The 12,794-nt window shown below is 41.5% G+C and overlaps 1 protein-coding gene across 8 annotated transcripts in view; it reads left to right on the plus strand.

Annotated features, from left to right (window-relative positions):
• HERC1 (HECT and RLD domain containing E3 ubiquitin protein ligase family member 1) overlaps positions 1-12,794 on the plus strand; it is a 175,759-nt gene that overhangs the window by 148,919 nt on the left and 14,046 nt on the right. For all 8 annotated transcript variants that reach the window (XM_073652698.1, XM_073652700.1, XM_073652697.1 and 5 more), the window contains 7 exons: positions 838-968; positions 1,048-1,247; positions 2,565-2,676; positions 5,244-5,390; positions 5,524-5,625; positions 11,867-12,040; positions 12,297-12,590. In XM_073652698.1, coding sequence (XP_073508799.1) covers positions 838-968; positions 1,048-1,247; positions 2,565-2,676; positions 5,244-5,390; positions 5,524-5,625; positions 11,867-12,040; positions 12,297-12,590 — 1,160 coding nt within the window. The remainder of the gene's footprint in view (positions 1-837; positions 969-1,047; positions 1,248-2,564; positions 2,677-5,243; positions 5,391-5,523; positions 5,626-11,866; positions 12,041-12,296; positions 12,591-12,794) is intronic.

A 12,794-nucleotide genomic window follows, 5' to 3' on the forward strand; every position in this document is an offset into this window, starting at 1 on the left:
AGTATATAGACAAAATTATGCTTCCTTATGAAGGCTAGCCATAGGCTGGTCTTCAGAGGAGGGCTAAACTGGCAGTTATAAGCCCAGCTGCTATAACATTGTGTCGCAAGGGGGCCAATGGTAACTGGTGTGCACTCGCACTGATGATCGTGCAATTTCAGGTCGCTGCTGTGAAGATGTCTTAAGGGTATCACAGCTGGCATCTGTTGTGTGTGATACGGACTCCGCTCCTGAGCCCGCTGTATACACGAGGACAAAATGAAGAAAGACCAACATCAGCTCACCGGTATAGGAGGTCCATGGATATGGCTGTGGTGCAAGGGAAAACTTCAAGCCAGTTCCTGGGCAATGGGAGCCATGGAAAGAAGAGGAAAAAATTCAGCAACCGCAAAAAATTATTATTTTTTTTTTTAAAGTATATATTAAAACATCACATTTAATACATTAAAATCATATGGAAAAAGTGAAAAGACACTGGGACTATGTGTTTCAAGCCACTAGCTCTTGGTCCTGACCAAATTAATGTGATGTTTTAATATATACTTTAAAAATGTTTGCGGTTGCTGGATTTTTTTCCTCTTCTCCTATACACGGGGACCCAAGATATGGTTTACCAGTTTGTACGATTCCTATATAATAGTCAGTAAAGAACCATTTACAGTGCTCCTTGACTGTTAAGGGTTAAACTGAGAAATACTGTAAAATGTCGCTCAGAGTGAGTTTACCTTTAAGCTTGGTTTTGTTTTTATGTGATCTATGAGCTTTTTCATTTCTGGCTTTAGTGATTCTCCACTTACCCTCCTGAGTTACAAGTGTTTTTCTTTTTTCTGTTTGTAGTGGCCGTCACCTGCATCTCTTGGTATAGTGAGGATCATCCGTTTGCTGTTGGATATGCTGATGGAAAGTTACTGATTGGCAACAAAGAACCGGTTGATAAAGGAGACGTGGTTCTCATTGATGCACATAAGGTAACTGTAGTTCTCATGCATTGAGTGCTGGGTCACTGAGGCATCTAATCCCGAATCTAACATGGTGTGCATCTTCTAGGAAATGTTTATCAACTTGAAATGGGATCCCACTGGCCAGATGCTGCTTACCTGTGCTAAAGAAGACACTGTAAAGTTGTGGGGGAACGTAGATGGCAGCTGGAAAACACTCTACTTTCTGACACATCCATCCTATGTTAATACTGTAGCCTGGTGTGGATTAGTAGGAAAGGCTGACAGCCCACAACTCATGCTTGCCACGTAAGTACCCTTCTGATTGACCCCAGCAGCGTCTGCCTATTGTACATTGTACTTTCATTTGTTTTGTTTTTGAGCATTTATGCTGCTTTCTGATTCCTCATGTTGTTGGTTTTGACTGTGAAGTGTGAGCAGTCTGCACTGGAAAGCTTTGTCTTAGTATTTATGTGAATGATTTAAAGGTATTTTCCCAAATTAGTAAATTATCTGCACTTTTTTATAGAGAAATCCCATACATTACTAGCGCGTTTCTGTGCCTCCTTGATTCAGCTTCTCACCAAGCCAATTACATCCTAAAAATCTGAGGAACCTCTTTGTGGAGAACAGTAGCTTTTCCTTTATCCTTAAAAATATATAGTAATGTTTTGGTGCAACCAGCCTTTGTCCAGCTAAAAAAAAAAAAAAAAATACAGCCATGGCCGTGGCAAAAGCCGGTTGCAGCTAAACGTTTCTGTGAATTTTTAAGAATGATATAAAAGCAAAGTTTGTCCTGAAAATGGAAGACACTAATGCCTCTGATTTTTGGAATGCAATTATCTGTAATTTTTGTCATAATTCCAGACACTGTTGTATTCAAGGCAACATTTGTAGTGCCCAAAATATGGTAGGTCAGGAATGGCACTGTATGGGTCATTGTGCTTTAATAGCATCAGTGGGTTTTCCAGGTCCCAATGAGCGGATTTCTACCAATATTGGATAATGATGGCATATTCTACCGATGTGTCATAAATTTGTAATGGTAAGAAAATCCTTTGCAGGATGGTGCTAGTCTACCTCATGGACTATTGGAGTCATTTTGTGATTCACTAAAATATCTTGTCGCTCTTCCGATTGCGCTGCTAAACTGATATATATGACCACATTAAAGTTCAGCGAGAGATGACCTGCAAAAGCAGTTGTCAGACGAGATCACTGACCGATTCTCTGTTCTCATTCTGCAGCCCGCTATGTACTGTGATGGATAAAAGCAGTAGAAGCTAAACTATAAGATTTTTATTAAACCCTATTGCAAAAATCCTTTTAGCCAGTTATACCTGCATTTTAGTAATATAATGCGCTCATGGGTGTCCATATCTTTTAATCTCAAGCAGCAGGATTTGTGTCGGCATACTACATGGGAACTGAGAATAGCAGCAGATTAGCTACAGAATAGAGCAAAGACGAGCAAACAGCTGTATGATATACACTGAAGTAACAGTGGGACCTGTTTTACGTTGTGACTGATTTACTACTCCTCATTTACATGATCAATCGCTGAAACCGTTTAATTCCACTTTATTAGCTGTCCAGTAACTGAATATTGAGTGCTTCTTATTGCAGTGGATGCCAGAATGGTCTTGTGTGTGTATGGACTGTTCCGGAGACCACTTTGGATACATTTCAGTCCAGGTCAACGACAACCGAAGAATGGAAGGAGCAATCGTCTAGCAAGGTCAGTGATTAGAATAATTGGTTTGTTCCTATCATGTAAAGATCTATCACATAAACCCCAGGAATCTGGCAAGCAATGTGCCTAGAAATCTACACCTTGGTTTCAGCTTTTTTCTTTTAGTTTAGCCTAGGAGTGGGCAATTGATTTTCCCGAGGGACCACACATGAGACCTTGACTGTTGTGGAGGGCCGAACCAATAGGCTGAAATTAATTCTGGTCAATATTAATATTAACATATTAATTACAATTCTAATTATTATTTTATATGAACATTATCACTTAATATTGAGCAGAATTAAGTATGCTGACATCCCTCTATATACCGTATAAGCCCACACACAGCCCCCTCTATATAGTATGAGCCCCCACATAGCCCCCCTATATACAGTATGAGCCCCACATAGCCCCCTCTATCTACAGTATGAGCCCCCCACTTAGCTTCTCTATATACAATGGGCCCTCACATAGCCCCCTATATATAGTACTAGCTATTGAACCCATTCTACGCCCGGGTGGCGAGCATTTTTATTGGTATATGGTCTCCAGTGCTGGTATGTGCTGCCTCTTCCTGGTATTTGTGCTGCCCCCATCCTGTCCCCACCATCCTATCCTGGTATGCATGGCACCCCTCATCCCCATCCTGGTATGCATGGCACCCCTCACCCCCAATCCCGGTATGCATGGCACCCCTCATCCCCAATCCCGGTATGCATGGCTCCCCTCACCCCCAATCCCGGTATGCATGGCTCCCCTCACCCCCAATCCCGGTATGCATGGCACCCCTCATCCCCAATCCCGGTATGCATGGCACCCCTCATCCCCAATCCCGGTATGCATGGCACCCCTCATCCCCAATCCCGGTATGCATGGCTCCCCTCACCCCCCAATCCCGGTATGCATGGCTCCCTCATCCCCAATCCCGGTATGCATGGCTCCCTCGTCCCCAATCCCGGTATGCATGGCACTCCTCATACCAGAAACCTGGTATGCATGGCGCCCAATCCCTCATCCTGGTATGCATGACACTCCATCCCTCATCCTGGTATGCATGGTACCCCGCATTCCTATCCTGGTATGCATGGTACCCCTCATCCCTATTCTGGTAACCCCTCACCCCACAATCCTGGTATGCGTGGTCCCCTCACCCCGGAATCCTGGTATGCGTGGTCCCCTCACCCCCCAATCCTGGTATGTGTGGTACCCCTCATCCTGGTATGCATGATCCCCTCACCCCACAAACCTGGTATGCGTGGTCCCCCTCACCCCACAATCCTGGTATGTGTGGCCCCCTCTCCCCCCAATCCTGGTATGTGTGGCCCCCTCATCCCTTTCACTCTGTACACACATACAAAAAAATAAACAGTTATACTCACCTTTCTTCCCTGTGCTCCAGCGCTGCTGCATCCTGTTCTGCTGGAGGCTGGGGAGGAGTGTGGCGCCGGAGCACCGCGCTGTCCGGCGCCATTTTGCTGAAGACACACTGCAAATGTGTCTTCAGTAAAATTGCACCGGATCGCGCCATGCGCATGCGCCGATCTGACGCCTCACTCCTGCCCCGGTCTCCGGCGAAGAGAGGCGCCGTGGAACGCTACTCCCGGTCAGGTAAGTATGGCGCCGGAGTTTGCGGTATGCGTTCAGTGGCGCCATACACTCCTCTTACCTGTAACGGCTGGATGCCTGCTTCTATCTGTAGCCAGACTGCGTGTCGCGCATGCGCAGTCTATCGAGGCTTCAGACCGAGACACGCATCCCCAGTTATATTATAGATAAGTCCGCACATAGCCTCCTAATTACAGTTGGAGACCCACCTATCCTCCTGAATACAGTAGGAGCCCCCACATAGCCATAGCCTCTTATATATGTGCAAACATCGCATACACATATGAAAACCAACACATACTCACCTCTCTCCCGTTCCCCTGGCACTCTGTTCCTGTCTCTGGTGCACTGATTCTCCGTACAGTAGACGTGTCTGCTGTCTCGCACGCTGATTGGTGTTAGAAGGAGCCAGCGGCTCCGTCATCTGCCAGTGTATTCACCGCCGTCTGCATCCAGAGGGCGAGGGCATGGTGCTGCCCATGGCCCTCTGTTTTCAGCCCCTCGACTGTTTCGGTCCATTGGCCAGACTGGAACATCCGGAGGGTCAGATGTGTCCCGTGGGCCGCACTTTGCCCAGGTTTTATTGACACTATAAAAATAAACAAAATGAATGTAACAGGGGCCTGAAGTCAACAGTAATGAAAGCAGTGTGAAAGTTTAGTATATGCATTTCAGTATTGTACTGCTTGAATCTGTTGCCTCTTCTAATAAGGTCAGCATTCCTGTTATTACTTATTTTGTTGCTGTCATAGTAATCTGAGTTTATATAGCATTTTGATGTGATTCCTTTACTGTCTTAAGAAACATCAATAGGATTTGCAATTGACCCTTTTTGGTATGTTGTGCAAGATATAAAGCCTGCATACTAAAGGCTGCCATACAGCAAGTGATAAATTACTTGGTAAGATATTCATGAATTTCCTGCATTGTTTCCAGTGACGATGACTCCTTGTTCTCTTCCATGTTAGGAGTTTTGCAGAAAGCCTGCAGACATCCGCTGTGCTTACAAGTTAAAAGGTCACATTACTCCGGTGCGTACTGTAGCTTTCAGCCATGATGGCCTGGCCTTGGTGTCTGGAGGACTTGGTGGCCTATTGAATATTTGGTCTTTAAGGGTAAGACTAAATAAGCTTTGTAGAAAATGAAGTATTTTGTAGTATTTATGCTTTTAACATATGTAACGTTAGAATCCATTTACACGTTGCAGTAATGTCTCGCTTCATAAAGCTCTTGTGTTTTGTTTGGAAGGATGGTTCCATTTTGCAATCTGTTGTAACTGGTTCTGGAGCGGTGACCACCACAGCTTGGATTTCTGATGTGGGAGTTGCTGCCTGCTCCAATCGTTCAAAGGTAAGTATCCTATTCTTTTTCAATAAATCAGATTAATTTTAATTAAACACACTTTTCTCCCATTTTCTAAAATACAATCACGCACAGAACATAGGACATACATGCAGAATCAAATACAATGTAGTGGGAGGTTTACTTAAGATAATTTAAAATATATGGTCTGCACTTAGATTTGCAAAAGAACCAAAGCACCACTCCTCTCCCCAAGTCCTTAAGGTCCTTAAAATGGCATTTTTAAGGCACTTTTTTTTTCTGCGTATTTGGTGCTTAAAATACACAGCATTTTACAGTACCAGCATAATCCATGAGATTTTTTTTTGTTTCATACATACAGTTGTGCTCAAACGTTTACATACCCCGGCAGAATTTTTCCTTTCTTGGCCTTGTTTCAGAGAATATGAATGATAACAAAAAAACTTTTTCTCCACTCATGGTTATTGTTTGGCTGAAGCCATTTATTGTCAAATTACTGTGTTTTCTCTTTTTAAATCTTAATGACAACTAAAAACATCCAAATGACCCTGATCAAAATTTCACATACCCCAGTTCTTAACCCCTTAACCCCCGAGGGTGGTTTGCACGTTAATGACAGGCCAATTTTTACAATTCTGATCACTGTCACTTTATGAGGTAATTACTCTGGAACGCTTCAACGGATCCCCCTGATTCTGAGACTGTTTTTTCATGACATACTGTACTTCATGTTTGTGGTAAAATTTCTTCGATATCACTTGCGTTTATTTGTGAAAAAAATGGAAATTTGGCGACAATTTAGAAAATTTTGCAATTTTCAAAATTTGAATTTTTATGCCCTTAAATCAGAGAGATATGTCACACAAAAGAGTTAATAAATAACATTTCCCACATGTCTACTTTACATCAGCACAATTTTGGATCCCAAATTTTTTTTTGTTAGGGAGCTATAAGGGTTAAAAGTTGACCAGCGATTTCTCATTTTTCCAACAAAATTTACAAAACCATTTTTTTAGGGACCACATCACATTTGAAGTCACTTTGAGAGGTCTTTATGACAGAAAATGACCAAAAGTGACACCATTCTAAAAACTGCACCCCTCAAGGTGCTCAAAACCACATTCAATAAGTTTATTAACCCTTCAGGTGCTTCACAGGAATTTTTGGAATGTGGAAGAAAAAAATGAACATTTAACTTTTTTCACAAAAATGTTACTTTAGACCCAATTTTTTTTATTTTCACAGGGGTAACAAGAAAAAATGGACCCCAAAATTTGTTGTGCAATTTCCCCTGGGCACGCAGATACCCAATATGTGGGGAAAAAACACTGTTTGGGCGCACGGCAGGGCTCGGAAGGGAAGGAGCGCCATTTGACTTTTTGATTGTAAAATTTGCTTGAATAATTAGCGGACGCCATGTTGCGTTTGGAGAGCCCCTGTGTGCCCAAACATTGGAGCTCCCCCACAAGTGACCCCATTTTGGAAACTAGACCCCCCAAGGCACCTATCTAGATGCATAGTGAGCACTTGGAACCCCCACGTGCTTCACAAATTGATTCGTAAAAATAAAAAAGTGAAAAAAAAACACTTTTTCACTTTTATGAATCAATTTGTTACTTGAATCAATCTTTCTTACTTTTGAAAAAAATCCCAACCCCATCACAACCCTAACCCCAACCCCAGCCCTAACCCCTAGTACAACCCTAACCCCTAGCACAACCCTAACCCCTAGCACAACCCTAACCCTAGCACAACCCTAACCTGAGAGTTTATTTTTTACGCCGTTCCTCATGCGGTATAAGTGATTAGACGACCTTATTCTTCGGATCGGTGCGATTACAGCGATACCAGAATGATATTGGGTTTTTATGATTGACAGCTGTCACACACTAAAAGTCGCATTTTTTGTAAAATCTAGTTTTTGCATCGCCATATTTTGAGAGCTATAATTTTTCCAGATTTTGGCAGACAGTCATTTGACGGCTTTTTTTTTTGTGGGATGAGTTGACGTTGTTATTGGTGCCATTTTCAGGCACGTGACATTTTTTGATCGCTTTCTATTCCGATTTTTGGGAGGCAGAATAAACAAAAACGAACAATTCAGGAATTGTTTTTTTTTTTTTTTTTATTCTGTTCCTCGTGTGGTAAAATTGATAAGGTAGCTTTATTCTTCGGGTCAGTACGTTTACAGCGGTACCACATTTATATCGTATTTCTATGTTTTGCATTTTTACATAATAAAAGCAATTTTATAGAAAACATTATTTTTTAGCATAGCTTTATTCTGAGAGCTATAACTTTTTTATTTTTCGGCTGATGGAGCTGTATGGCGGCTTTTTTTTTGCGGGACGAGATGACGTTTTCAGCGGTACCATTTTTATTTATATTTGTCTTTTTGATCGCGTGTTATTCCATTTTTTGTTTGGCGGTATGGTGATAAAGCATTGTTTTTTTATTCGTTTTTTATTTATTTTTTTTTACCGTGTTCACTGAAGGGGTTAACTAGTGGGACAGTTTTATAGGTCAGGTTGTTCCGGACGCGGCGATACCAAATATGTGTACTTTTATTGTTTTTTTTTTTTTTTTTTTTTTTATAATCATATTTATTGATGGGTACATTATATTTTTATTTTTGGTGGATTATTTTTTTTCATTTTTTTTTTAAATATTTTTACAATTTTTTTTTTTATTATTTTTTTCACTTTCAGATAGTTTTTATACTTTATTACTTTGTCCCACTGTGGGACTTTCACTTTTTTTTCTCTGATCGCCTGCATGGCACAGGAATGCAGCACCATCCCTGTGTCATGCAGGCTGTCAGTGCTGGACAGGGAGAAGATTGTTTGGAGATGCACTGCGCATGTCCAAAAAATCTTCCTGCTGTCTGGTGACCCGGATGTTGTCATGACGACATCGGGTCGTCATGGCAACATCCTGGAAGCCACGGCAGTCAGCTCTGGAAGCCAGAAGAGGAGGTGAGTATCTGCGATCACCTCCCCTTGCCACCGCAATGCTGCAATCGACTTCGATCGCAGCATCGCGGGGGTTAATGTGCTGGGAGCGGTGCAGGACCGCTCCCTGCACATAGTACCGGGTGTCAGCTGTGACAATCAGCTGACACCCGGCGGCGATCACGCCCTCACAGCCTGTGTGCACGCGCGATCGCCATGACGTACTAATACGGGTCTGGCTCTTAAGTCCCAGGGCACAGACGCGTATTAGTACATCAAATGTTGTTAAGGGGTTAATACCGTGTATTGCCCCCTCTAACATCAATGACAGCTTGAAGTCTTTTGTGGTGGTAGTGGATGAGGTTCTTTATTTTCTCAGATGGTAAAGCTACCCATTCTTGGCAAAAAGCCTCCCGTTCCTGTCAATTCCTGGGCTGTCTAGCATGAACTGTGCTCTTGAGATCTCCCCAGTGGCTCAATGATATTGAGGTCAGGAGACTGAGATGGCCACTCCAGAACCTTCACTTTGTTCTGCTGTAGCCAATGACAGGTCGACTTGGCCTTGTGTTTTGGATTGTTGTCATGTTGGAACATCTAAGTACGTCCCATGCGCAGCTTCTGTGCTGATGAGTACAAATTTGCCACCAGTATTTGCTGATAACGTTCTGCATTCATCTTTCCTTCAACTTTTACCAAGTTTCCTGTGCCTTTATAGCTCACACATCCCCAAAGCATCAGTGATCCACCTCCATGCTTTATTGTAGGAATGGTGAATTTCAGCTGATGGTATTTGTTGGTTTTTCTTTGCATCCTGAACAATTTTCCTGGCAGTTGTGGCCGAAATTTTTGTTGGTCTACCTGACTGTAGTTTGGTTTTTACAGAGCCACTGATTTTCCATTTGTTAATCAAAGTTTGAACGCTGCTGGCTGGCATTATCAATTCCTTGGATATTTTTTTGTATCCCTTTCCTATGTTATACAGTTCAACTACCTTTTTCCGTAGATCCGTTGACAATTCTTTTGCTTTCTCCATGACTCACAATCCAGAATCTTCAGTGGCTGGATTGAATATGCAATAGTCTGTCTGGATCCCAGAAACTCACTCAGCTTTTATGCACACACACTGATTACAAGCAAACAGGTCACAGGTGAGGATGTTACCTCTAGTAGCCATTCAAACCCATTTGTGTCAAATTCTGTGCATGTTATCAGGCCAAAATTACCAGGGTATGTGAACTTTTTATCAGGGTCATTTGGATGTTTTTGGTTGTCATTAAGATTTAAAAAACAGAAAACACAGTAGTTTGACAATAAATGGCTTCACCCAACCAATAACCATGAGTGGAGAAAAAGTTTTTTTGTTATCATTCATATTCTCTGAAACAATGCCAAGAAAGAAAAAATTCTGCCGGGCTATGTAAACTTTTGAGCACTACTGTATGCTGCTTTTTTTTTCCACGCATATTTTGAGCCTTTCCGCTTTTTTGCCAAGACGCAGCATGTCAATTCTTACTGCAATTTTGCGGCTCTTTTCACCCATTTCACCCTCCCAGTGATTGGGTGAAAAACGCAAATAAAAATGCTGTAAAAACTTGTGCATTATATGTAGAGTTTTTCCTGCCACCACTCTAGTTTTTGGTGCGTTAAAAAAAACACTGCAAAAATGCAAAGTGTGAACATAACCTTATAATCACAGACAGGTCAGGTATGACCTCATACATCTGAGTATCCTGTTCTTTAGTAAGAGAATTAAAGCAGCACCAAACCAAACTTTCATGAGGTTGCACGCCTTCCGGTAACAAACCATTGTTCTCTATAGATATATTCCAAATTCAGACAGCACTCCAGAAAAAAATCGAACAATGAGCTTGAAAAAGACTTGATAAATCAAAACGTTCCTGGGCTAATAGCCTTTTTTTGCCTTGGAATTTTGTGGAGTGCTATCAGATTTTGAAGTATATCCAGTCTTTTAGTTACTGGATGGACTACCTTTCGATATAATAGAACTATTAAAAAAGAAGGTTGCTATTTTATTGAAGTTGGAAGGGAAAAATAAAAAGAAAGAAAATGGGAATACTGTCTTTACAAATAAACTAAAAACTAATAAAACTATTACGGATCCTTTGGTGTGTGTCTTGGGCCACGTAGACAAGGTAACCGAGGATGAAAAAGAGAGAATTTCCTTAAAACATATACTCTCTCAGGGCAGAAAGCTTATTGCTTCCAGGTCGATTGATCCAACTGTTCCCGAGGCTCAAAGAATTGGTAAATAAAATAAACGTATCTATTAGATTGAAAGAAGGGGTGTATAGAAAATGCAAAACTTTGAATAAATTTGAGGCAATATGGGACACATGGAGGGCATTCCATGAACATCTTTCCTCTTAAAGGGAATCTGTCAGCAGGTTTTTGCTATGCAATCTGAAGACAGCGAAAGGTAGGGTTAAAACACAGATTTCAGCAATTTCCTCTCTTATCAAGCTCTGTGGTTTTGTTTGCTTGCATTGTTTTAGCACCAGGAGCTTATCATTGCTGGGACACTGCAGCACATGCCTGCTAGTCTGACACGCCCCCTCCTGTGATAGGCAGTTGTCTATGGGCTTTGTATATACAGAGCCTAGTGTAGGCGGGGACAACTTCCTCAGCTCTGCTGTATTGCTAAATCTAAAACCTCTGATTGTGTCTGAACGACTGCACCCAGTAATCTACGGGATACATCGTTGGATTCAGCTTCTCCTTGTCTACATCAGGCTACTCTCAGATGAGGTAGCCAAAACCTACTGACAGATTCCCTTTAAGTGGTTATAGTGAGGTACCTTATATTTAATGTTGTTCCAGCAAATCTAGTGGTATCTAATGATCTTTTCTTTGTGAATTTTGTAATTCATGCTAGTCCTATTTCTATTGTATGTATCTTGTGTAAAATACACATGTACGAATTGTATATTTAGGTAAGATGACAGAGGTATGGGGGATTGTCAATTTTGTTTTTATTTGTATCTGTTAATTTTTAAATAATAAATTATCTGATTAAAAATAAACCTAATCAAACTAAAAAATAAAACAGCATATTGCACATAGTCTCACTAAAATCAATAAAAATCCAGTTAATTGTCCTCTGAAGTAAGGTACTTCCCTGCTTCTGTTACTGAACTGTTCCTACAGAAACTTTTTTTTACAGTTGTTGAATTTTTACTTGTCGGTGCTCCACGTTCGCTCACACTTTAGTAAGGCATGCTTCTGAGAGTATTTCATAGCATCTTTGTAAAAACTTTCTCTGCACATGCAAGAGTCAGTGTCTGCGTTTTATTATGCAGGATGTCCTGGTAGTAAATTGCACACCGGAGTGGATGTCCTCCAATCATATTTTGGCAACCTGCAGAACAGCATTGAAGCACCAAGGGATAGCAGGACTAAACATGGCACCGTGTATGCAAACCTTCTTAGAGCGCCTTCCAATTATGCTCCAGGAACAGTATGCCTACGAGAAGGTATTGTACCCCTACTGTAAAACCTTCCTTTCTTTACCATACACGTCTTTTAGTTTTAAAGGTATCTCTTGTAAACCCTACATAGCGGTCTCAGCTGATCTGGATGTACAAATTATTGGATCTAATTGGCTTTGTATGAAAAAATGCTGTAATTATTACAACTATGATAACAGATCTTTTATATTTTCTGTGTTTATCAGTGCAGTTATATATTTATCTTTTTTTTTCATCTTTTGTTTGGAAACTCAATGTGTAGCCCCATGTTGTGTGCGGAGATCAGTTGGTGCATAGCCCCTATATGCAGTGCCTAGCATCACTGGCCGTGGGCCTGAACTTGGATCGGCTTCTGTGCAATCCGCCTATCCCTCCACACCACCGCCTAGCTCCACCAGAGCCGGCCTCATGGAACCCTGCAGAATGGGCCTGGCTTGAATGTTTTTCTACCACCATTAAAGCTGCTGAAGCACTGGCTAGGGGAGCACAGTTTCCAGAATCCTTTGCTGTCCCTGATCTGGAACCAGTTCCAGAGGAAGAACTAAGACTTTTAATGGTATGAAAGATACTATGTAAATCAGTAGACATTGCTTGGCTGTCCTATTATTAAAATGTTAATTTTCACAAGAACATGCTTATACACTAGGCCAACATTTTTTTTCATAATTTCAGCTTTTAAATAGGAAAGTGTACTTTACAGTTAGAGCAGTCAGACTGTGGAATGCCCTACGGCAAGAGGTAGTAAGGGCAAACACTATAC

The sequence above is a fragment of the Phyllobates terribilis genome, unplaced genomic scaffold (genome assembly GCF_046119375.1).
Source record: "Phyllobates terribilis strain yellow unplaced genomic scaffold, ASM4611937v1 Scaffold_11__3_contigs__length_659146591, whole genome shotgun sequence".
Classification (NCBI taxonomy): domain Eukaryota; kingdom Metazoa; phylum Chordata; class Amphibia; order Anura; family Dendrobatidae; genus Phyllobates; species Phyllobates terribilis.